The sequence below is a fragment of the Cryptomeria japonica genome, chromosome 1 (assembly GCF_030272615.1).
Source record: "Cryptomeria japonica chromosome 1, Sugi_1.0, whole genome shotgun sequence".
Taxonomy (NCBI): Eukaryota; Viridiplantae; Streptophyta; class Pinopsida; order Cupressales; family Cupressaceae; genus Cryptomeria; species Cryptomeria japonica.
Window position 1 is genome coordinate 560,657,056 of NC_081405.1, and position 27,644 is coordinate 560,684,699.

General features: G+C 39.1%; 1 protein-coding gene across 1 annotated transcript in view; it reads left to right on the top strand.

Moving 5' to 3' along the window:
* Positions 1–3,782: 3,782 nt before the first annotated feature.
* The window catches only part of LOC131029156 (1-acyl-sn-glycerol-3-phosphate acyltransferase 2), an 89,586-nt gene continuing 65,724 nt past the window's right edge, over positions 3,783–27,644 (top strand). The window contains exons 1-2 of the mRNA XM_057959547.2: positions 3,783–4,433; positions 17,032–17,154. Coding sequence (XP_057815530.2) covers positions 4,353–4,433; positions 17,032–17,154 — 204 coding nt within the window. The 5' untranslated portion in view covers positions 3,783–4,352. The remainder of the gene's footprint in view (positions 4,434–17,031; positions 17,155–27,644) is intronic.

Genomic DNA, 27,644 nt, shown 5'->3' on the forward strand with positions numbered 1-27,644 from the left:
GGAGAGTTCATCTACCAACAAAATGTATCTTGAGACCCATGTTTATTTCTCCTTGTATTGGATGTTGTCTGATATATACTATGAGGAGTTGACTAAGTTGATTTAGTGATTTACTTGATAAGTGAGTGCAATGTTGTGAAAAATTAGGGTTTCCACCACAAGAAGGATGAAAGCCGCTAATTTTTATTTGGGGTTGAATTACATTAAAAGAGGAGTGCAAACCCAATAGATCTACCCACAAATCAACAAAGATCAGGCTAAGAATTCTTATCGGATTTTGTTTTGGGTAAAATTGATTTAATGCCCCTTTAAATTGAATTGCTGAAATTGGGGTAAATGTGTTGGAATTGATGTAAAAATGGATAAACAACAAGCTATAGTCGTCAAATTGAGCCACAAACCTGGATCCAAGGAATGTAAATGTATTCAAATTTGTTCCCAAAAGGAGCTCCTGATTTGTTGAGATCGAGATGGTGGTCGCTCTGGTCCTCCGCACTTTTTGCACTCCAATGGGGGATTGGTTTGTCATTGTAAATAAAGCCAATTCTAAAGATTGCAACTCCGCACCTATTCCTGCACACAATAGAGAAGGGAAATGGGTTGGGAATAGGAGTTTGCCTTAGGTCAAACCCCGGTTTTGGAATTAAACGTGAAATAAAAATGAAATATGATTGAATTATAGTAATGGAAATGTTCTCCTTTTGAAGGAGATGTTGAATAATGATTGAAACACTGATAATATACCTTGTATGGAGTTTTATTTGTCTCCACATGAAATAAGAGTTTCATGAAGTCTTCAACAATATAGAACATGAATGTCAACTCCAATGCTTGAATCTTGACCTTATCTCTGCTCCAATTCTTGAAAGAAGACTGATTGCTTGCTCACTTAAATTTGAATGCTTGATTTCTTGATGTTGGATTGAATTGATGCATGTGTATATAAAAATGAGAGGGGTAGACCTCCTTTTATACTCACCCATAAAAAAATAACTTAATTTTCTATCATGAGCTAACATAGGATCTAGGTCCTTGCCAAAATGTTATGACCATTAAGGGGCTTCAAAAAAGGTCCTAATTGGGAGGACTAAGGCGTTTGGTGCTCTGGTCTAGGGGGACCAACCAGGCACCAAAAAATGAGGGGAAATGAAGTGCAAGGTGAAAATAATGACAAATTTGCATAATGTGAGCAGAATTAGGGCTTCGATCGGGCCTCAAAACAAGAACGCCAAGGTGAGGGCCTGAATGAGGATGAAATTGTAAGGGAGTACAATTTAGGATGCTACAGTGAGAAACCACTTCAGGAAATAAAGGATATCAAGAACCATTGATATTAAAAAAAACTATCTAATCTCCAAATGTATCACTAAAGATATACAAGAAGATAAGCCTTAGAAAATATTGATTATACATAGAGTTACTTTAGTTAAAGTTAAAAATTGTGCATAATCAATTGACAAGATAAGATTCTTCTTGCACCCTTCTTTAGTATCAAGGCTTCCTCACCACTTGTTAGCATGGGGAAGGTCTAACAATTACTCTCCAAACTTCTATAAACAAGGAAGTCTACTCTCTTAGACATATTCTCATCTTCTCAACTTCTTCCAGTTGATGGAACACATTGTTTCAAAATAAAATTAAATCATACGTTTCTCTCAACACCATGATTGTAGCTTCTTTCACAAAGTTATCCATACATTTAGTGATCTACGTGAGTGTTGCTTAGCTCTTGCATGAGACTCTAGGATCACCTTTGTGTAGGTTTGACCTCTCCTCTCACGATAAGCATGTGATTAGGCTCATCATGTTCCTTGTCCCTCCCAAGTTTATTTCTAAATTCTCTATTTTGACCCCTTAAAACTTCTTCAAAAATACAATTGGCCTTCCTCTTGTCATTGAATTCTTCCAAAGGTTCTCCTTGTTACCGAGCTTAATGCTATGTGTAGTAAACACTCTAGTAATTATTTGTGCTCCAAGTCGAGTTCTTGTGTTTAACATGCCAAAGTTCCCAAGTTCTAGCCTAGACTTTTTTCGCATTTCAAACTTCTTTTTGGTGAGAAACAAATATTTCTTTAACTATAAGCTCTCTCATAACCAAACATGTTATGCACCACTTATAAGACTACAAATTGGCCCATTTTCTTTGGCATGCTATCTTTAGGGATTTCACAACCTTTTTTTCTCACCCCCTTGATTGGAAAGCTATAGTGCTAGGATTTGGAATTGTAATGAATATTATTTTTGAATGAAATAAATAATTTATAAGTGATCATCTTTAGAAATAATTTTGTATTACAATCTTTAATTACCCATGCTTTCCTTAAGGAATTGGAATCCTTAAGATTTGGTTTAACATTATCTTCAAAATGGCTACTTGATCAAATCTTTTACAAGACACCCTTAATGCTAGTTGCTGATTGGTAAGCAAAGACAATAAAATTTGGGATGAGTTTCAAAGCTTGAAGTCACTCAAGTTGACCTTGGCAAATGTATTAATAACATTATTGTTGGCATCTCCTCCAGGATAACTAGTAGATCCAAACCTCATGAGCAAGGAAAAATAAATCACAATTCCTTACACTATATTGAAACTAGAAATAAGAACATGAAAGAAGAAAGAAAAAAGTTCAAGATTAGTGTTAAATATGCCTATTATTTTTTAGAAATAATTTGGTTTTGAGGGCCAAAACTTATACAACATGTCGACTAAAAACCAACAAAGTACACTGTAAGACATAATCACATATATTTCTCACAAATGTCAACTAAGGACCAACTATATGCATATTTCTCATACCATGATTTCTTATGCTTAAGTGTCACCTAGGGGAATCAAACTTCGATTTAAATATAATAAGAGCCCTATGGCCTAACCACTCGAGCACAACCTTTCTAACATAAACATGCTTATTATTAAAGAATCACATGTTTGGTAATTTTTTTTAAGACTTAGGCACTCTTGTCTACTTTTGTTAGGCCTTTATTATATCCCAACCATTTGCAATATATTTTATTTAATGAAAATAATATTATATGAAAATTAAAACATAGTTTTTTTATAAGACACCTCTCATTATAGGATGTAAAATAATCATCACTTTCTAAGTAAGCATGACATATTTGTGATGCCTAAGAATTGTATATATTTTACAATGGATTTTACTAGATTATATAGATTTCAACATCTATATCTTTATGTGACAAATTACAAGATTATGAGAAAACATACATCTAAACAAAAGATCATTTTTTAACTAAATTGTTACAACTAATATTAATATCATATATTTTACACACTACATTTATAATAGAAAGAAAGAAAGATTCTTTTATAGTCCACAATAATTTGTATATAGATCTAGAGCAAGCTTATAGTAGCATAGGACTACCTCTAACTGCAAACAAGACATACATACCTTATCCCGAATCTCAAATAGATACAAATTTTTTAACATTATATAAATACAACAAATATAAATAACAATTTAAAAATATCTATTCTATTTTGATTCTCACCGGCAAGTTTCCTTTTGTTGACTCTGGTTTATTGGTTTCGAGAGTTCACACAATATTTGCAGAGGGACATTACCTACACTTACAGCAACGAAAAACTTTATAAAAGTATTCAAAAACAATCTTTCGGCAACATCAACGCTTTTCGTGGGACCTTTCCACGTCATCAAAACCGTTCTATATCAAATTTCTTGAACCCGGTGAACGCTCTCAGGAAAAAGATGCTTTTAATTGTATTTCATTCGAAAAGATGCTTTTAATTGTATTTCATTTGATCTAAATCTTCTCAACGAACGCCGCATCTGCTCTTTACTAAAGCTACAGAAATATTTTTTCACCCCAGCTTTAAAAAGCTGTTAACGCCGTCACTTGCTTTACAACCTAGATTACCGTAATTGACGAGTTCGTCAGCCCATACGCGAAACGTGGCCCTGCAAGTTGACAGGTTTTTTAACTCTGGACAAAATACCCAAGATAAAAAAATCCGATAAAATTCAAAAAACAGAACCATCTGAGCGTTAAACGACGATAGTCTAATTATTAAAAGAAATTAACCGACATAAATGCTCGAACATCGGTACACTGCGCCAAATAAATGCTACGCGCTACTTCAGCGGAAGAACTAAACTTGGAGGATATGCATGTCTACATGCATTTAGTACGCTGATTTCTTGTCCGGACCGTCGATCGACTCGGCTGCAGTTCAACTAAAGGCTGCGTAGCGAAGATTGAAGGAGTTTTAGTGGTTTTGTTGAAAATTTTGAAGGATCCGAAGTCTGAAATTGGTTGAATTTGTGCAGAAACGAGGGTTTTTTTTAAGTGGCTTTTGTAGTACATCCATGGAGCTTGCTGCAGCAGTGTTCGCTTTGCCTATAAGCGTGATTTTTCTTTTGTCTGGTCTGATCGTTAACTTTTTTCAGGTAGCTAATATTTGTTTCCCTATATTAGGCTTTCATGTTTGGTTTTTAAGTAGATCAGTTGCTTTAATTACTTTGTGAGCGTCTAGGTTAAGTATTCCTTATTTTCGGTTGTTTAAGATAGTGTTTTTTCGATTTGGACTATTGTCTTGGATCCTATGCATCGAGCAGGGGTAAATTTCATGTCAATGTTGTGCAAACTTGAATAAGGTTATGCTTATTAGTTCGAAGAACTTTCAACGTTAGAAATGAACTGTAATCTTAGTGATTTATTGATCTTGTAAATAACCTGAAAATCAGTGAATAGAACTCCATTTTTTTTCTCCAAGGCCCATTTTCCCGTTCTGACTTGTCATATTGGTATATTTCAAATGCATCTCTCTGTGCATCGCGATTTTAACGGAAATTGAGGCTATTATGTTGTATGCAATTCAACATTAGAAATGAACTGTAATCTTAGTGATTTATTGATCTTGTAAATAACCTGAAAATCAGTGAATAGAACTCCATTTTTTTTCTTCAAGGCCCATTTTCCCGTTCTGACTTGTCATATTGGTATATTTCAAATGCATCTCTCTGTGCATCGCGATTTTAACGGAAATTGAGGCTATTATGTTGTATGCAATTCAACATTAGAAATGAACTGTAATCTTAGTGATTTATTGATCTTGTAAATAACCTGAAAATCAGTGAATAGAACTCCATTTTTTTTCTCCGAGGCCCATTTTCCCGTTCTGACTTGTCATATTGGTATATTTCAAATGCATCTCTCTGTGCATCGCGATTTTAACGGAAATTGAGGCTATTATGTTGAATGCAATTTTCTTTTTTTTTTATCGGTAATATATAGTATTATATTAATATTAAAAAAGTTCATACAATAATTTGTCAGACATAGCCAAAAACAGGGATCAACCCCTAACACTGTCTGAAGAAAAACAGACCCTGCCACTTATACCATCCGGTACCCCAAGCTATCCGCCTACAGAGACTATCCTGCTACAATCCGCTACCCCACCACCCAAAATTTTGTTTTTCACCCATTTTTCCAAACTACAAATTTAAACTTTCCAATTCTACAATTTTTTTAAAAACAAAATATGGCAAAGACTACAACCAATCTGGATTTTCATCTTCTTTTTACCGGGGCCATTGACCCGGTACTCCTCTGGGGCAAATTTGGTCTTCTTTGCCTCATCCTTTTGCTTCGTCGCTCATACCATTCACATCTCCACCTCCTCCTCATGAATGTAGTCTTTTAAGGTCTCCCAAGCATAGAAACGAGACTAGGACTCGGCGTGGACTCGGCAAGGGTGACTCAACTTGGGACAATGGACTCGGCAAAAAAACTCGGTCAGGACTCAACAAAGTGAAAAACCCAAGAAATTTAGAGATTTTTAAGGATTTAAAACTTGTTTCATGCACCCTTTATTAAATAAACCTTATAAACACAATAACATCATCAAATAGAAGTTAATTTGATCACATACACATGTATACATCAAGGACATCAGCATAAAGTTATAAACGAAAATTGTAGCTAAAGGAAATAACAAACATAGATATATAAATAGTCAGTGTCAAATGTAAAAATATTACAAAACTCATGGAATATGAAATCCATGACATCAAATGTTCCACACAAATATCAAAACAACTACAAGTCTATGGCTCAGAGGAGCTTGCATCCTTCCTATGAAGGCGTCTAAGGTAGATCCTGGATGATTTTGCAGCCATACTCTTTGCCTGTGACTCCATTCCACCCTCACCAACATCAACTGTGTTTGGCTCTGCTCGTGCTCTAACCTCTTCTACCATGGCTATAGCCTCAACCTCTCTATCTACCTGGTCGATCCAATCAAAGTCCTTGTTACTAAAGACAGGATTTGCAGCCTCACTGATCCACTTAGATTCTGGATCAACCTCCTCTAGCGTGATCGGGGTGATGTCATGGTATAACTTGTCTCTGTCTAAAGACGGAGGTTGTAATGAACAAAGACTAGATCATTCAACCTCTCCATAGGCAGTCTATTGCGCCTCTTTGGAGTGTATGTGCTCAAGAATATTCCAATTGCACTCACAACCAGAAGCACTGCATGGTTGGCTCAAAATATGAATGGCTATCCACTGAAGGGTTAGTGTTTTAGGACCAAACATTTGCCACCATCTATCTGAGATGATAAAAAGAAAAAGAAATCAGCCTCATTTAATAATTAATAATAAATTGAATAATATATAATTAAAATATGCTCTTAAAATATATATTTTTACCTAGCCGCATTTTTGTCTGATTGTCTTTGCAAAGTTGACGAGAGAAGACCTCCCCTTCCACATTAGAAAAGGCCTCTAGCTCGTGGATTATAGTGCTTCTATGACTAGGCGACATTCGCTCTATCATTGAGTAGAGCCCACTAAGAACCTCCTCATCTGCCTTGAAATCAAGGTGGAAATGGAATGCCGGATTGAGGTAATAAGTGGCTGCATGGAAGGGATTGTGAAGCTGGACCTGCCATCTCCTATTAATCATATCCCAAATGGGACGATACTTACTCTCATCCCCTACATAGGCAGATCTGATAACCTCCTTGGCCCTATCCATGCCCTCGTATATGTAGCCTAATGCGGGCTTCTCCTCATCAACAACTCGTAGGAGAACTACCAAGGGCTCAATGAATTGCAAATATTGTGAAACATTGCCTAATATTAGTTAGCTTAAGTGTGAAATTGTGAATGAAAATAAGCATATAAAAGAAAAATATGAATAAAAATTAAAACAAAATGTAGAATTTATAAAATTTTTACCTTCACAATCTCAGCACAAGGGGCCCAAAAGCTTGGTTCATCAAAAACGCAATCTGCCACATCAATCCCTGCAACAGTTGTAGCATAGGATGAGGAAGTCCACTCCTCACCAACAAACATATGTCTCAAAGCTGGCTTACTCCAAATCAAGGATTGCAATGTGATGAAGTTGGTGGCAAATCTAGTGATTTCAGGACGAGCCAACTCCTTCTGCTCCGTGTATTGCCTCATTAGGTTAAGGACCCATGCATGATTTATACAAATTTGCAAATGTTTTTTGCCTTCTCTACACATGTCCTAATCCATGGAATCTTGCCAATGTCCTCCAACATGAGGTCAATGCAATGGGTGGCTATTGAGACCAAAATATAGATGGGTGCCTCTCCATCAAAAGTTTACTTGCAGCAACATAATTTGTTGCATTATCGGTCACCACTTGTACTACATTCTCCTCACGCACCTCATATGTGACCTCCTCTATAACCTCACATAGGTAAGTGGCATTGTTGGAATGTGCAGAAGCATCAATAGATTTCAGGAACATGGTGCCACCGGAAATTTGAAAACAAAGCAAAATCAATGATCAATGTTCATTTAATAAAATTTAAATTAAAAATACTAATCATTAAATCAAATTCAAATTATTCAATCACTTGCAGAAGGCACAAGAAAATTTAGGAGTGTCTTGTTTCTCCTATCAGGTCAACCATTGGTCATGATGGTGCAACCTTTCTTCTTCCATATCTCGTGCTGGTCCTCTAATGTGGCTTTTACATAGCCATCGAACTTGTCAAAATTTGGCCACTTGACTCAGTATGAGAAGGGGTTTTGGACCCTGCCCCACAAATAGTGATGGCATCAAGTATGCTCTGCCAATAAGGAGACCTGTTACGAATAAATTGAATAAGATAAGTATATCCATGTCCAAAAAAAATTAATGACAGAACAAACTGTAAATGCTAAACATTGAAAAGTTAAAACAATCAAATAAAAACTAAAAGGAATTCCTTGATTGCAAAGAATGGAATGGTGCAATAGTACCAAAATCTCCCAATTGCACGTTTAGCTGCATCGTGTACCTCCTTGTTTCAACCCATGCTCTCAAGCAAATGTTGGGCACCGGGAGTATTGTGTGGCTCAAAATATAAATCCATCTTAGATTTATGAATTCTAGGACCAATGCTTGTAGTTGCACTCCCATTACCACTGACACTAGCACTAACAAAAGTAGTAGCACTCGAACTAGGATGATATGGAGGCATGGAAGAAGCCTCTCCAACACAACCAGTGCTAGCCAACTCCTCCCTTTGTCTCATTTTCATTTCTTTTTTTGCCTCAAATGTCTCTAGTTGCACTTGACACTCCCAAATAGCCTCAGGAAGTGTTTTCTCGCAAGGATCAATATCATGGCCACTTATGTTGGCAATGTGGTATTTCAATCTATTTGTGCCTCCATGAAAGATTGTTTTGCAATATTTACTCTTTGCTTCTCCCTTTTTTTGCCTAGGAAAATATTCAGTATGTTTCCAAGTTGGATCTCTTCTACTCAAGATTGTTCTAGGAGTAGAACTAGACATTGTGAAAAATATGGTTTTCAAAAGCTGAAGGTTTCTGGAATAAGACACAACTACAAAAAAATGAACATTTGTGCATTGTTAAATTATAAACTAATACAAATAAAACAATGTAATATAAATGTTTTGAAAAAAAACAATGTTATAGAATTTGTATTCATTTTCTTTCAAAGAAATCAGGAAACCCTACCATGTAGATTGTTTTTTTTTTCAAAACATTAATGTACATTGTAGGGTTTGCTGATTTTTTTATATTTTGAAAAAAAACAATCTACATGGTATGGTTTGCTGATTTCTTTGAAAGAAAATGAATACAAATGTTTAAAAAAAAAACAATGTAAATTTTGCTTATAAAACACTAAAAAAACCAAAAAAAAATCAATCCTACCTCTTAGAACAAGGTTGAAATGAAATGCAACCTCTTTCTGATCCTCGCTAACAAGCTCTTGATGCACCAAATGTAAGTATTTTACTCTGCTCCAATGCGATTTTTTGAAGAAATTTTGCTCTTCCTCCTTGCTGGTTGCCTTACTATGCACTCTTCTTTTTCCTCACAACTCACTCTTCTCCTTTTTTTTCAATAGAATGAAATGAGATGACTTTTAGCCTTTAGAAGAAAATATAAGTGAAAAAAAAGCAAGTTAAAACAAGTTTTAAAAAGTTTTTTTTTGTTTTTCTATTGAGTTGACGTTGATCGACTCTTGGCATCGAGACTCGTCGGGTTTGGGCCAGGTCACCGAGTCCAAGGACTTGGCTGGTTTCGCCTGGTACTCGGTGAGCTCGAGTTCGGGCCCTTGAGACTCGCCCAGGATATCTCGGCTCAGGACTTGCTTAGTCCTAGAACTATGCTCCCAACCCACTCGCGCCTCCTCTGTTTTGGCTTCTCTATGTGCTCCATTGTTCTAGAGAACAAAGGGTGTGAACTCTGTGTTGTTCTATTTTGGCATGATCCCTTCTCCAAACGGTTGCCTCAAGCCTCTTCCCACCACAACCTGCACCATCAAAGAGGTCAAGCCACACAGTGAGTGGTTTGGGACGCAAGCTTTTGCCAACCAAATCACCTCCTCCTTTGTACCAAACATCAACTCCCATGCAATTGTCATGGAAATTATGTTGACATTCGTTCTGTAATGAAATTTCGATTGGAAATACTCTTCTCCCAGCAACACCTCCATGATAAAAAAATTGCTTCTATGATTGCTAGTTGTGCACTTTTCGAGCTCCCTCCTGTCACAATCTGAAGCTTTCTTCACACACCTCAACCTTGGAAAAGCCAAAACGCCGCCTCCTTTGTATTTAAATGGCTCCACTTGACCCCATGTCAAATCAGCAGTAATGATCTTTAATTCACCCTCCTGTCAATGATGTACGATATGGCCAAATCATCATTTTGAGTTCAAGCTACTTGTGCCACCTCCAACTCAACTATTATCACTCCGCCACACAGTTAAATAGAGTGTAAAACGATGGTGAACATGTTTCAAGCGCATTTATAGTGTTGCATGTAACAATACACATCATCCACCCAAATGATGAAGAAGATCGTGGGCAATACGTCACCCGCCAACTCCTCAAAATTGCTCCATTAGACCATTAGAAACTTGTACTCACCAAGGCCATCCCACCACCTCACACTTTGGACATTTAAATCGCATCCTTGATAACTGATCATCTTCGACATTTCCTTCCCTTCGAACATGCGAGATTTCAAAATCTTGAAACTTTTTAAGTCTTTGCCCGATAATATAAATGGCAAGAGTTAATTGAACTTTGACCTAAGGTTAAGTCAGCTCAAAACATGGCATATGCAAGACAAAGGCCGCCCTCCTAAAATATGTCAAGACATCATCAAACTTTGCCTAGGCATAAAGCAAAATGGTTGAGATTATCCAAAGTCCGCCTTGGCATCAAATCCTTGAAGTCCGCCTATGAAAAGCATGAAAAGCATGATCAAACACATGAAAACATGGCAAGGAAAGGCTCAAGTCCGCCTTGGCAAATAGAAGGTAAAGTCTGTCTTGGCGTAAACAAGATGGTCCAACAAGACTCCAAGTCTGCCTAACTTGGAAAAACATGAATTAAAGCAAGAAATTTTGGACATGAAAGCAAAATTTGTCAAGATGAATAAGACATCAGACACTAGCCAAGTTCACGTAAGCATAAATCGAATATGTGAAGATGCCTAAACAAGATGAGAAATTTGCCCATGATTTGAAGATTAGACATGAAGATGATCAACTTGCCATGACAAGGAGAGAAAAATGGCTATAGGAAAAACAAATTTGAGAAAATAGCACATGAAATAAAGGGTCAATCAAATGAACGGGTTGGAAAATAAAACTTGACACATGAATATTTTTAATTGTTTTCCAACACTTAGAATTATTTTCGAAAGGAAAATGTTTTCAACACTTAGAATTATTTTCGAAAATTCAAGAAAATGGAATTTGAGAGAAAGATCTAGATGTTTCTTTGGCTAAGAAATAATTCTTGAGGGAAAAATAAAACTTTCCATTTTGGAAAGATTTAAAACATAAAAACACAAAAAAATAATTAAAAAAAACAAAAAAACTTAAAACTCCTAAAATCGAACCTCTCAAGCTCTATATATTTTCAACCAGTCACTTTCAAATTTATTATCAGGTTGGAAGATTGGAGTGCAATTGAGAAGAAGTTTTCTCTCTCTCTGATTTTGTGGAAGATTGATTTTCAAGAAAGAATTTTGAAGAATTAAAATTTTTCTCTGTATTGGAAGGAAGAAAATAAGTGTTTTTTTTGAGTTTTAGACAAAATTTTCAGAATTTAAGGCAAATTTTCATCAAAATCAGTCAAAGAAAACTCCAGAGGTTCAAGAAATTCATATTCTTAACTGATTTCTTTTGTCTAAACCGTTTACTTCTTAGAATTTACTAAGTACTTGATCAATTTCATCCACTTTCAGTCTGATTTTTCATAGATAATTAGCTTTTTAACAAGCTGAAAGTGAAATTTCTGAGTTAAAACGTCCAGAATCAGAATTAAAACTACAAATTTTCTTAATAAATGATGATAATTTTCATGTGTTTTGCAGGTTAAAGACCATCAAAGGAGTTCCTTCCAGAAAAACTCAAGATGAAGTTCACCAGCAAAGGATTGCAGCCGGAATCAAAGATCAAATTCAAGTGGAAGAATGTCATAGATACTAACCTTGGGCATGTTGATTTCGAAGACTTCAAAAAGAGAATGTATGGCCATGATGGATACTTGCCAACACCTATTGCTCGCATGATGATGAGGGATGGCATCGTCCAAGCAGTTGGATTTCCACCTGCTAAGAATGTGCCGAGTTGATGGTTGAATGTGCTATGCACTATGATGCACAAGAAAGAGCGATCATTGCACCTGATGGAAGGGTATTAGCTAATCTTTCAGAGTTAGCCATTCAAGAAGCGTTTGGAATACCAAACTACAACAAAACCTCATATACAACTAAATAAGATACCCAAAAGATCTATGATGACCAGTTTGAACTCTGTGCGGCAAATATCAACAAGTCATCATTGGAAAAGACAAAACCTTCCCAAAAGAAAATGCCAAAGAAGTTGCTACGCCCATACTTCAAAGAGGAATATGGTGACATTATCTTACTGCTGAATAGAGTAATGGGCAGTCCTCAGGGTGTGCCATTTGAAACATGGATGTACTACTTCATTGATGAAATCACCTTGGGAGTCAAGATGTTCAATTGGTCCCGCATATTTAGTAACAATCTTCATGAACAATTGACAAATTTAGAAAGGACAAAGTCATTTTACATGAGCTCTTACATTGTCCACTTGTTGACCAGAAATTATAGATATTCTGGACTAATTTGTAGAGGCATAGTTGGCAATGGTGAAAATAAATTCAAGTCTTAATGACTATTACCTGCAGTTGCAGCTTAGTGAGAAGAACCATTTCAAGCGAGTAAATGATGCATTCCTGATGTATATCACAAGGACACTACAAGGGGGAACTCATCAAAGGCTATCTCTTGAAGCTAAGAGTTTAATTAGCAAGTATGGATCCTGGTTTATCCAATTTCCGAAATTCACATACATAAGAATTCAAGGTTTTACTGGTTGTCCTTTCCGACTTCCTATCTATCCTACCAATAGAATGGTCCTATTAGAAGTTCTTAGATAGAAGGAGACATATCAGGGCTTCAAAAGAATACGGCAGAAGGTAGCTATTTCCTTCCCATTCTTTATTGGAAATATATTGGAGTCTTGTCCAACGACACAGGCAGCTGAAAGTGCCATGCTAGAGATGTAATGGTATCCCTTCACATTTTACCGGTCCAAAGCTAACTATGATCCTCACGACAGTATTGGGACAGTAAATGGAGAGAGATACAGGCATAAAGTGGACTTAGAAGGATTTTGGGTATATGCTGCAGATGAATTTGACATCAGGAAGAGACTATGGTCCAAACTATCAGTAAGCTTGATCAGAATAACCGAACTTTTCCATGTGCCTGATCAGTTGGAAGATAATGCAGAATACACTCAACCACTCTTTGACGAGAATGCACCTCTTCCGCCTGTTAGATGGTCAGGACTTGAACATGCAGACTTGGCTACTTTGATGTGGCCAGTCGTGAAGTATTCTCGTTGGTGGGTCGATCAACAAACTCATGGACTAAAACGGAGAAATTTGACCTTGACTTATGACCTGATGGGTGAAGCAGAAGAATGTTCAAATGCAGAAGCATATCAAAGTTCCAAACCGATTGAAAGTGCTAAAAAGAAAGAAGTAGGAAGCTCTTCAAGAACAAAAGGGAAGACAGTTGTAAATGAAGGACTTGCTCAGAAGAAACAAAGGATAGAACCATCTCGTTCTGCTGCATTAGGGAACATAATTGATACATTGTCTATTGATTAGTCATTGGCAGATATGGAGATGCTTTCCCCAATTCATGGAGGAAATGTAGAGTCAGTCCATCAAGAAGATAAAGAGCCCCCGTCTCCTACAGGCACAAATATATTGGAGTTCAATGATGAAATGGATATTCTCGGCAATGAATTTCAGGAGGGAATGATTTCCACTCTTCGAGGAGGCTAGAATATGTCATGTGAAGAGAATGATCAGGAAGTGAAAGGCGTTGAACAACCTATAGTTCCTAATTGGCTGAAGGAAAGATTGAAAGTAAAGATACAAGTAATAGAAATTCAAGAAGAAGATGATATGGCCGACTTCTTGGCCATATTAGAATAGACTCCTGCAAAGAAGCCCGCTAGGAAGTTTTTCACAATCCAGAGAGATGAAGCAGGCAACTGTACAGTTCATATTGCTGTACCAAAAGTGAATAAGTCAAAAGGACAATATAACTCCCTCAGAATATGAGATCACCACTTTTGACTTGGGACCAAGAACAAAGGGTCAAGAAGTAGAAGATTTAGACAATTCAGTTGTTTCCATGAAGGCCAAATTAGACAAAGAGGTGGAAAAGAAGAGGGAATACAAAAAGGAAGTGGAGCGCCTAAGGGAATATATCCAACACCTGACTAAACCACTCAACTAGTGCGATGCAGCAGTTCCTCAACTTTTGAACTCCTTGCAAGAAGCAATTGAAAAGCTTGAAGAAGAAAAGACAACAGCAAGAGAAACCAAAGGATGGATGACAAATGGAAAAGAAGAAGCAACAACATTTGTGGACAAATTAAGGTTGGCGTATGGACAAATCTCCTTCTTGCTCTCCAGAATTGCAAGCATTACGGAAACATGCGCTGACCTCCAGGATATTTGGGACAGAGTTATCCCATGCCTTAGAGTACTGAAAGATATGCATAAGCAAGAGCTGATTGATAAGGAGATAATTGCAGCAAGGGCTGCCTATGATTTTAATGCATGACATTGGACACTAGTTGCTCGCAGTGAAGTTCTGGAGAAGGTGAGGGCAGATAGTGCTAAGGCCGAGGAGCAGATAAGAGAGATTCAGGATAAGATCTTCTTTGTAGTTGCAGACGTACTTGAGAAGGAAACAATCAGAGAAAATGATATGCAGTTGGAAAGCCTAAAGCTCAGAGCTCAGGAGATTTCCAGAAGCAGAATTTGACTAAGGCATCATAATTCTTGTCCATCTGAGATGCCTTCCAGAAACAGGAGCTGGAGTCGGAGATTGTTTTTGCTGCTTGCGTAGATGATTTGGACAGATGGGAATACGAGATCAATATGCTGCCACTTGTCACCATGGAAGAGGTCAACTCAATTGTGTCCAGATTCATCAAACACAATGTTGCTCGTGAGGATAAGGATGTCCCTTCTTAGGAGATGGCTAACTACGCCACTTGTCTAGCATGCATTTGTCTCTAGTTTTATTTTTAGAAACTCTATCTAGGGTTATGTTGTCTTAATCTTGACCGTTGATCTTAGATCGATCTCGACCATTCATTTGTTTCTCAAAACTCTATATAAACTCTCATTCTCCCATTTTCGGTGTTGTGGAGAGATTTATGAAATTGTTGCTTAGAGCTACTTGACTAATAAAAGTTCATTTGCAAGTGTTTGCTTTGAAATCTTATTATCATTAAGTGGTTGCATGGTTGCGTATCTTTCTTCAACAATAGAATAGATTTGACTAAAATAGATTTGCTTTCAAAGTTTGTTAGATGAATGAAGGATTTGTAGTATAGATTTGTGAAATCTTGCTCGTACTTTCTTTGGATTGATGATTTTCGTTCAATGTGTAAAGTTAGCCTAAGCTTATAATGTGGATGCTTAACTTCTTCTTCTAGTAAATATTGTTCGATTGATGGTATTATTCAACTATGAAAATCTTGAGCACACCCTTGGAAGATTGCATTTGCTTTGCGTAGTTGTCCTATTGTGGTGAAACAAAGTATTGTTATTGGTTTCACCCAGTCTTTACCGTCTTTTGATTTCATAGGAATAGCTTAGAAGTAGCATAGAACTTCTGAACCCTTATCCTTCTTATCCTTTTTTTGAAGATGTCCAAAATTCGAAAATCCAAAAAAAAAAAAAGAAGAGAGCTGTCATTGATAAATCCATCTAAGTCCTAGCTTGTGAATGATTCTAGCTTGAGCGTAAGTCCCCTTGTATTTCAGCATACATCACCAAGGAAGCTATCCAACATAAAGTCGCTTGTTATAGACCTTGAAGTCTTGTGGTCTTTCTCGCAATCTTGGCACAAGTAGTGATTTTGTTCAGGAGAGGATAGAGTATCCTTGGATATTTTATTCTAATGCTCGGTATATGATAAAACGTACACCAACACAACTTAACTCCGGTTTTTCCCGTACCACTCTACCCCTTGCATCATGAGCAGGATTAATTCTACTAGGCCCATTAATGGGCATGTTATATGCAATTTTCATAAGCCGGTAATTGCAAGATATTTTTTGAAGATTTCACCACTTATAAAAATCTAAAGTTACTGTTTGGGACTGACATTGCATTCATGTCTGCAGTTTGTCATGTCAGAAGCTGTAATTTTAGGGCAAGCACTAGTTTGGTGGAATGCTTTGAAATGAATTGCATAACGGCAAATTTCAATAAAAGTACTTGAGATCACCGAGTTATCGAATGGAAGTGTCCACAATTAAGATAGAAAACTGGAGGGGAGTACGAGGATTAGGAAATGTTACCCATGTGTGAGGCATATGAAGAAGTTTCTTAGTTTTATTTCCTTATACCTAATGTAGAATCAATATACCATGATATGGTTAATGCAAAATTCGTAGAACAGTCTGCAGATATCATGTTCAACTAGATGCAATAAGTGAAGAAGAAAAACAATTATCCAAAGACTATTCTCATATGCTTGTATTACTGTATGGTCAAAGTAGAATTGGAAATACAGGATATAGTCAATAATGCAGAGTTGACAGTGCAATTTACTTAAACTTTTTATAATCAAATACAATGCACAAACAGGTAAAATTTCTTTTCTGTACTTAAGAATATCATCCAAAAATTATGCTCACATGGGCTACTTTATAGGCCTGTTCTATGTGGCAACATAAGGTTCTATCTCCTTTGTAGGTGACTGATGCTTAAAAGTATGTTCTGTGGTGTTAAAATTTTAGCCCGAACAACTCTGTGTGATAATTTTTTCAGCTCATCTTTGTCTAGCTTCTTCAATTGTAGAGGCTCAGTTGTGGTTTTCTTTGAAGCAGGCTAGGTTGTTCAGTTTGATGTGGTTATGCAAAAGTCCATAAATTTGCCTTTTTCTTCTTTTTTTGCAGGCAATTCTTTTTCTTATTGTACTGCCATTCTCAAGGAACTTATATCGGAGGGCTAATATAATCATGATGGATTTATTATGGTCAGAGCTTGTATGGTTGGTTACTTGGTGGGCAGGTGTTAAGGTTGTTTTTTCTCCTCTGATTTATTTCATCCTAAAGTAAGGTGTCTGCAATTTGTTTAGAAATTTATTAATTTAATAAAATATTAGAAAGTTTTTTTGAAAGCAAAGTTTTTGAAACTTGTTCCTAGTTTTGGCTCATACAAATCTTCAACTTTTACATTGCTTGACAAAGTTGGTTTCACACATCTTGATTTTCTTTTCAGAGAATTAATGCATGAATATTGAATCATTTTGGATTTGAATTAAAGAATGATTGACATCATTATATATATTGAAAATGTACTTGGTGCATGGATGCGCTGGCCAAAATTTGTACAAATAGCACCTTCTAAATGTCTTTTTTACTTTAAGAGTTCCTTTTTTGTTTACCTTTTGTTAATCTGCCTGTAATGATAGTTTGAAATTCTCTCTGTCAAGGTCCAAGCATGTCAATGCATGCTGCAGATTATTAGAACTCATAGATCAAAAGCTTGGGCTGGGCAAAAACTAGGCAACTTCAACAGTTCAACTTGACAAATAAAATAATTTTACATAAATACATAAAATAAACCTAAATAGTGCATCAATGCATAGAGAATAAATTTAGAGAGCGCATAAGCCTACTTCGATTAGCAATTTGGCTTGAATCAATGATTTCATGTCATATCCCTTAAAGGTTAAACATTTATAATTTCAAATATTGTATGACTATAGTCTACAACTTTTCTCTCTCTGCCTAGTAGTATTAAGCTTTAAGTGGAAAGTAAATCTCAATCATTTCCTCAAGATTGGAAGAACCATCAATTTTGTCTACATTTGCTGCTGCTGCTGCTACTTATCTCTGCAATTAAGTTAAATCTTTGTTAGCAAACATGACAGTCACATCCTTAGCAATCCAATTTGACGAATATCTATTGATTTTATCCAAGTCAATGGCACCGCGAGACTCCTTCACAATCCTTTTGGTGTGAACATGAAGGTTGTATTGAATAAAGATAAGGTCATTGAGGCACTCTTGGGTCAACCTATTTCTCTTCTTGGTGTGAATGCGCTCAAACAGGCTCCAATTTTTCTCACACCACGAAGCGATAAAGGGCTGGCACTGTTGTCGGGAATAATCATTATGTTATGTTGTCGTTGGTAATTGTGGGTTATGGCAGTCGATTAGTCTTCCCGAAGGGCAATTGGACGCGACGGTTGGTCGCACCCCTTCAGGTATCTGGGTGTGATGTTATAAGCACTTGATGTACATGGACGGTTGAATTAATACAGAGACTGGTTCTTCAATATATTTCTATTATGTTCTGTGCATTTACTTTCTGCATTTAATTGTTTACTTGTATGTGGCAAACATCTGGCGCCGTTGCCTAGACATACTCGGGAAAGGAAGGAGCGGATGGCGTACGGACACGATGGGCCTACCCGTTGGTGAGATTAACCCAGAGGCCGACGATGCGCAAATGGAGCTCTACGACGGAGAAGACACTGCAATGAGGGAATTCTCAATCCTGCTTTAGGTGGCCATCGAGACCTATGTTCGAAGGGAGGCCACGGAGGCTGATGTCCCAACAAGTGCCGTGTGGACCGCACTGGAAGTTAGCTCCGCAGCGAATTGGTTGATGAACCACCTCCCTTGGTTGCTTGCACAGGCATCACTGGCACAAGGAACTCGCCTGGAGGAGATTGCTCGTGAGGAGAGACGCCAACAAATCCTCCAACAGTACGAAGAAAACAGTCGTCACTGGGAAGCGGAGCATGATGGCATGAGGCCAAGGGGAAATTGAACCCTGAACCTCTAGGAGGAATAAAGAACATTCTATATTATAATAATGGTGTCGTACTATTGACACAAATTGTATCCGACGGGATGAATTAATAAAGAAGTGTTCTATTTTTTTGTGGTGTTGCTATTTATGGAGATGTACGGGAATTAATGCCCAACTTATTAAACAAGGATAGAAATAAGAAGGCACATAGTGAGGAGTGGGAGGCCGCACAGAGGGCCTTGATTCTGGAACAACAAGTAGATCATAGACGGAGGTTGAGACAACTTGCCGAAGGGTTGCTCGAAGGGAACCAAGGAGGTGTCACGGAGGGTGCAGAAGCCGAAGAAAATTTCTACGCGTCCCTAGAACATCGTAGGGTGAGAAGCCACGAAGAGTTTTTGGAGGAAACAAGGCTACGAAGAAATCTGGTCGAAGAGACCCGGGATCAGTTCAGGAACTTATCTCTTACGCCGCGCACGGAGGACCACCGAAGGGAGCGAGCAGAGGACGAGGGTGAGAACGGAGGGGAGGGCAACTGTACGACCGTAGGTGCGAAGGAGGCACAGACACATGACATACAGGACCGCCTCTTGGGACCCATCACACCAAGCACGCGAGTCCAAAACATCGTACCCCGAGTCACTCAAGCAGGAAACACCATCGGCACGGGAGGGAGTGGCGTGGGTGCACGACAGACACAACCACCTTTGGGGACACGACCCTCATCAATGGCCAATAGGCAGAAGTTGCCGAAATTCACCAGCGACAAGGAGGATCTCGTAAGGCACTGCAGAACCTGCGAAACCTTATGGGCGGCCAATGGTGTCACGGACCAGGACGAATGGATGACGCATTTCCCAGCGACATTACAGGGAGTTGCCATCAACTGGTACTCGGATATTGATAAAACTACAGTGGCCACATGGGACACGCTGCGGAAAGCCTTTGAGAAGGAGTTCCGCCTACTTCGGGATGATAATGAAATAGTTGCAGAGATATACAGTACGAAACAAGGACAAAAGGAAGCAGTTCGTGCATACGGAAGGCACCTGAACTTGAAGGAGCTTATTGGGAAAATGGAGAGCCAGCTGACCGACGGACTCAAGAAGAGGTGATTCGTAGAAGGCCTAAAACCCAGTTTGAAGAAGAAAATGAAGATAGTCCCTCCTTCGTCATACGATGATGCATACAATAGGGCTATGGACTTAGAAAGTGAATACAAAACGTCCAAGAAAAAGGGGAAGTCCTCTGAGGAAAATGACTCTTCCTCTGATGAGAGTGGTAACGAGGGGTTGAAAAAGAAAGTGACGGCCCTGCAGAGGGACATAGAGCGTATGATGAGGAATTTAAAGTGATGAAAGGCTCTACGAGATGGACTGAAGGGGATGTGTGGTGCACGAAGTGCAAGGAGGAAGGACATACAAAGGGTACATGCCCGAAGAAGGCCTTTTGCGAAATTTGCCAAGTAATGGGACACTTCATCAAGGAGTGCCCATACAATATGAAGGCCCGAAATACGCAAGTGCTGTTCACTGAACATGCCACAACATTCGCACCAGCGGGTACGACCTAGCAAACCAACACAACGACATCATCTGGAGGTTATCGGGACAATAGACGCGGCGGCGGAAGGAATAACAACAATAACAATAACCGAAGCCGTGTCCAGTATGATGCCAAGGGCCGACCAATCCAATGTAGGGCCTGCAATCAATGGGGGCACTTCGCCCGGGATTGCACGAAGGAAGCCACCCCTCAGCACCTCTGCCGATGGTGTGGGCCAGTCGACCATGAGGAAACAAATTGCTCGAAGCCAGGAGTAAACCTTTTGAACATCGAACCTACGAAGGCAGAAGTATTGGCAATCACAAGGGCACAAGCCAAAAAGGCTGCAAACCTCGATCCTCGCACGAAGACCGAGAGGATGCGGGAAGCAAGGGTCGAGATCACAAAGGAAATGGCTGCACAAGGACAAAGTAGCCACAAGGCCACAAGCCCGTCACGGACGAAGGGAGAAGAGAGAATCCTACAACAAATATTGCAAATAGAGGTACCCGTGAAGATTCAAGACCTCCTTGAAACCATGTCGCAGTTGAAAACAGCTATCTTAAACTCCGTACCCACACAAGCTAAAACGAGGGAGGTCGTAAGCCCCATGGTCGACCCTATGTCATTCGTAGTCAACAACGGACGCCAACCGACGGTGGTAGAAATGGGCATCCTGGGGACTACCTTGACGGACACCATTGTGGACAGAGGGTTAGGAGTAAATGTGCTCCCAGAAGAGACATGGAAAAAACTGGGCAAGCCTACGTTGTGGCCCCCCATGTTCAACTTGCTAGGGGCAGATCAACACGGGATTAAACCCCTCGGTACCCTCATGGGCCAGTGGGTGATGATTGGCACGCAGCCATTCGTGCTAGATTTTGTAGTGATTCCACTGAAGCAGAAAGGGTACGATGCTATTCTCGGACGTGGGTGGCTCATTGCAGCAAAGGTGAACCATAACTGGAAGCGGAATATGCTTTCCTTGGAAAGCGTGGGGAGGAAGTACGTGATCGATCTCTGTACGCAGATGGTGAGCGAGGAGTTGGCATCCTCCTCCGAGTCGGAATCTGAGGGAGACCAGTTATGTGAGGATGGAGACGGACATCGTACGGAGCCCAGTGACGGAGGGGTATTAGAATTGGAAGCATGCTCGGGGGATGACGGGGACTCCATGAATGGCCTCTTCTACTGGCAGATGGAGGATTACAAAATGTTCCAAAGCTACAGGCTCAAAGTAGAGGAACCAGAGCAAGTAACAGAGGAGGTGTACTTGCTGGAATACAAAGAATATTGGAAGGGAGACGCCCATGTCAGTGACACCACCGCACACCAGTTCTCGAAGGAAGAACCCATCAGGTATCAAGAGGTAAAATTGAAGGAGACAAACCTCGGTGACATAGATAATCCCAAGATCGTTCGTGTCGGCAATGATTGGAACCCTGTGTGGAAGGCCGTAGCCTTCAAAATCTTATTCTTCTTCTTCTTCTTCTTATGTATGGGAAGGAGACCGTGGTTCCTGTAGAATTTATGGTTCCAGGTCTTCGGATGGCCATTGAAAATAGACTTGCCATCAACGGGTCCAAATTGAAACCCTACCACGAGAAGCGCACAGGGGACCCGAGAGGTCGGGCAGGTGACTTGAGAGGCACGGGACTAAAGCGGGAGACTCTCGGGCAAGGCAAATCGAGAAGGATGAAGGGTGATCCCAGAGGCACGGGACCTGAGCTGAAGACTCTTTGGAAAATTAGATTAGGAAATTAAAAAAAAAAAATTTGAAAAACAAAAAAAAATAAATTTGAAAAAAAATAAAAAAAAATAAAATCGGTGGCTATGGTGGAACCGCCGTGTGGTGGGACCACCGTCGGGGGGTCCCCGTATGGTGGAACCACTGTCGGGGGGCCACCGTATGGTGGAACCACCACAGTGAGTCACCGACAGTGGAACCATCGTCGGGGGGCCATCGTACGGTGCAACCACTACAGTATGACCCCGGTACGGTGGACCACCGTTGATGGAGGTCATCGGCGGTGGAATACCACCGTAGGCCTTAAAGAGCACGACAACGGCGGCGACGGTTTACAAAAAAAAAAAAAAGAAAAGAAAAAGGTGAAAGGAAAAATACCACGGCACGGTAGGGATAAACGGTGGTGATGGCATGTGAAAAGAAAATAATGCGCCGACAGCTCCTCACCCTATTCTGCTTTTGTCGAAGTCGGTGTAATCTGTTGTGCATTCATTATCAATATAAATGCTTTTTACAAGTGCGAATCCACAGGTTATTTCTTCGGCAAGTAAAATCTCCTTTTGTCACTTGCATTGGGCGTACGAAAGGAGGACCGTACGGTGTGTACGGTGGACGGTTGGTCGTGTTGTCCATACAGGGTGGTGTGTACGGTGGAGGGGTGTCCGTACGGTAAGGAGGGTGTTGACCGCACGATTGTTGTGTCAAGGGTCAATTTCAGTGCTCTCTGTTGTTGACCATACGGGGAGGTTGTTGTATGGCTGGGGTGCCATCGGGTACATTATAGTGGTAGAAAAAAAAAAGACGACTACCAAATTGAAAAATCATTCGATGGAGTTTGGAGCCAGGACGCTGAAAAAATTAGAGTGGAGAGGAAGGTTTTTGTCATCTTAAAATATCACAAAAATGATGTGCGTTATGGACTTTCGTGTGGTTCTGAAGGTTGTAAATTGGTGTGGGAGCATAGCCCCTAGACCCCACGAGGGGTGCTGCTGCTTGACCCCGCTGGGGCGCTGCCCTAGACCCCCAGTTTATTTTTGAGCAACAATATACTTTTTGAGTTGGGCGAAGGGCATTAGAGAAGTCACGGTAAGTGTTTGGGTTGTCCTGTACTGTGAGAAAGAAGCCTGAAGCTAAGCATTGGTGGGGGAGCCATAAGCCGTAGAGGGAGATAGATTTGGAGGTTGCGAACAAACAAAGTTTGAGGGAAGGCATTGCAAGCACGTGAGGTTGTACGACACCAGGGAGTTATTCAGTTTAGTTATCAGCCTTTGGGGAGTGTGATGGAGGATTTGAGGCGTCTCCTAGCCTTTGTGCCAGAGGGTTGTGGCTACCTCCAGGCATGAATGGTACACTTTGAGGAACTCGGAGTATGTCTCGGCTGGACGTGAGATTGCCTTGGTGGATGCACAAAGGGCTCGGGAGGAGCTGATCACCAGGTTGGAGGTAGTAGTAGTGTGAGACTTAGCTCAGCGTGCCTAGGAGTTGGATGCCGAGAGGGCAACGCGGGTGGCTATCGAGGACAAATTAGCTAGGGAGACAGTATCATTTGAGTAGCAGTTGGTGGAGGTAGAGACTGAAAAGCGTGTTTTGTAGACAAGTTTGGTTTAGGCACAGGAGGACTGGGATGTCAAGGAAAAAAAAAGACCTTGCGGAAGCAATAGTGATGAAATCCGCACTTGAGCATCGGATGGTATCAGAAAAGGGTTTTTAGGTGAGGACGCAACAGGTGTATGAGTTTCAGGTTCGACTTGCGTCAGCAGTTCCTACATCTTCTTCATCGGCGGTGCAACTACCTCCTTCAGGGATGCCCCCTCAGCCCCCTTCTTCTTCTATACCTTGATTCTGTTTAGTGTATGAACCTCATCTCTATTTTGTATTAAGTCGTCCGGAGATGACTTCTTTTCTTGGGGGGGAAGATGTTGTCGGGAATAATCATTATGTTATGTTGTCGTCGGTAATTGTGGGTTACGACAGTTAGTTAGGCTTCCCGAAGGGCAGTTGGACGCGACGGTTGGTCGCACCCCTTCGGGTATTATATATTGCATACCTTTCCTTCTTAGTAGCATCATGGTAGTCGTATCTGGTTGTGATGTTATAAGCACTTGATGTACATGGACTGTTGAATTAATAGAGAGACTGGTTCTTCAAAATATTTCCATTATGTTCTGTGCATTTACTTTCTGCATTTAATCGTTTACCCGTATGTGGCAAACAGGCACAAATCATGGATGTCTAGCCTCATAAGATAACGTGTTTGAGTACCATAATTTCCACCTCAAATTTAAAAATAAGATTTTTAAATAATTATAAGCATTAAGTGAAACTTTGTAATATTAAGTTAAAATTTAAAAAGTGTGCAATTAAAGGACTCATGCTTTTTGATTGGTTGTAAAGGAATGGGTTTGTTTCGGGCATAAGTAAGTTACCCTAAGGTATACAGTGGCTGGCAGAGTTGGTTGGTCCATTTCTGATCAATTATTTGGCAAATGATTTCATACTACAATAATCAATATGGCCTCCTTGGCCGGCCTTATCCATAGCTTTGTAGAAATAACCCATCAACATTTTATTCCCATCAAGCAAGTGCAGAACCTTAGCCAAAGTCTCTGTCAAACAAAAAAAATGAAAATAAATAATTTCAATTAATAGAAGATTGAAAAAAAACTAAAGACAACAATTTAAGAATTTATAAATTATATGTGTGTAACTTATCCTGAGTATCTCTTCTGCGTTTTTGGCAAACATATTATCAAAACTGACCTCATGACATTCCTCCCTTTTGCTTTTCTGCAATATGGAGACTTCAATCACTGATTGCTCATAAACATTTGATTGTGAGAAGGTGTTTCCCCTATAGTGCTTGGCAATGTGATGAGGCACATAATGAATCATGTGATCCCCCATTGCATAGGCTCAAAACCTTTGTTACACCCTCTCATCAAGATAAGCACCCAAATATGGTTGTAGGTAAATTTAGTAGTGTTTCTTGCATCTTCAACCACACCTTATTTCTATCCAATTTTCCTGATGTCCTCTAGCATTAAATCTATGCAAGAGGAAGCAGAAAGGATCCAAAAGTTGACAGGATGCTTCTCTTGAAAAAGTCTCCTTATGGCTGTATATGCAGCTTCTTTCTTGGTGACAACTTGAATTTCATTCTCTGCTCTTACCTCTTAGGCCACCAATTTCAACAATTGCAGTCTCTCTTCATTATCAATTTTGTGTGAGGAATCTATGGACTTCAAGAATATTTATGTACTGTTAGAAGCCACTAAAGTGACAACTTGAATTTCATTCTCTGCTCTTACCTCTAAGGCCACCAATTTCAACAATTGCAGTCTCTCTTCATTATCAATTTTGTGTGAGGAATCTATGGACTTCAAGAATATTTATGTACTGTTAGAAGCCACTAAAAATTTAATCAAGGTCCTATTCTTGCGATGTGTGTACCCATCAGTTGTTCTACTTCATCTAAGTTCCCTTTCTTATTTGCAACTTTTTATGTTAGTTGCTGGTATTTATGGTTTCTACTTTTTTGATTTTCAGATAGCGTAGCAATTGGATCATGACTGTTATCTCTAAAGGGAAAGTACTTGGTTCTATTATTAGTATCTCACAAGGAAATGCAGCCTTGGTGTTGAAGTTATTGTGATTGTGTATTTTGGGTTCTTTCTATTTTTTCTCTATTTCAAACCTGAGACATTGCTGGTCTATAGACTCCATACCTCACACCGGTAAGTACTCTCTAGTGCAACAGATAACCTAAATAAGGATTTGGTGCTAATTCCACATTTTTAGTTCTTTCATCTGTTCTATAGTGTCTATAGTGCTTTCCATTCTACTTACATTCTCTTCATTCTACTTATTTCCCAGTTGAGTTTGTTATGAAATTTCAGATCAAGATGCTTGTAGTCTGATTTACTTCTAGAAGTCTCTGCCTGGAAACTAGAAATTAAGTTAATTGACTGTTCCTTCTCTTTGAAGGGAGTAGACAAATAGCTTGGTTTTGCTTATGTTTACCTTTCTGCAGACTTCCTTACAAGAGAGTGCAAGGATCTCTTCAAGTATTCTGTCAAATGTTGGGCTGTATATGAAACAAATGTGATGATTGACATAACATAGCCGGCTAAGTCGACTTGACCCCCAAACATGCATATTGTTATTGCTTGTCAATGTATAAGCCAAAAGAGACAATGAGCTGCCTTTCTTGATCCCTCTATCTCTTCCAAAGCATTACACCAATCATATATATGACATGATTTTGGCCCAGATCTATTCTTTGAGTTTTTGTATGGTTGGCCTACTATTATCTGCTTACTTCTAGTTCCTCCATTCTGCTTGATAATTTGATCCCATGAATCATGTATTGAACTTCGTTAAAAACCAATAGACATTAGAGACTTAAACTTTTGTAGTTTGTTGGCAGTAAAGGAGCAGGTGCAGATGTAGTCATTGAAGAACCTATCACACTTGATTGCAAAGAGCTTGTGGAGCTTGATATTGAAAAGACATCATCAAGAATAGGAGTCGAATGTTCCATTAGCTAGATATTAGGAGATATAAGGACAAGATAAATGTACATGACTAATCTTTGATAATATCAATATACCAGAGTTGTATATAATATGCTATGTCTGTTGGATGTTTCATGCTTTGATGTTTTATTAATTAGTTTAGTACTTTGTCTGGTTTAACTTCTTGCTCCCTTTGTATAATTGAGTTTGGGGTATAAATATACAACACAAAAATTACTTGGGGCTCAAAACTTCGGTTTGTGCTCCTCATTTTTCTTGCTAACATTGGTTCCATTGATGGGAACTTGGTTAGGTTGTATAAAGGATAGCAAGGATATATTCAAATTTAAAGAATTTAAATTGGATATAGAAGGAAGGGAAAGGATGAAATTTTTTTGATAGCTTGCGGCGCTATCTCCTTGGTGTTTGCCTCATGAGAGGGGGTTAGGCACCAAGGGGATGGAGAATGGAAAGGGGGAGGATATCCGAAAAGAATCCTTAAAAGAATGTGACCAACAAAAAAAGATACCTAATAACTACCATGGGGAAAGATAAAGGAGCAATGCAATCCCAAATCAAACACACCTGTGGCAAAAGGAGATAAGAAAAATTTGAGAGATTAGAGAACACATTAAACTAACAAAGAAAAACATGGCAAGCCCAAACAGAGAGGAAGGAAGGCAAAGAATAAATGTTGAGAGAGAAGTGAGATACAATAGAAGATTGGAAAATGTGGAAAACATGAGGAGTGAGTGCGCCAAGGTGGGTACTGTCAGGAAGGAGGAAGAAAGAGAAACCAAAGAAGAGGAACTGGAAGACCTTGGGGAAATTAAATTCAGAATGGGAAAAAGTAGGACAACTTTTAAATTGTTTGGAAAAGAACATAATTGACTATGGAAGATCCAAAAAGTAGTTGTTAGGAGATTGTAGTAGCATAGAG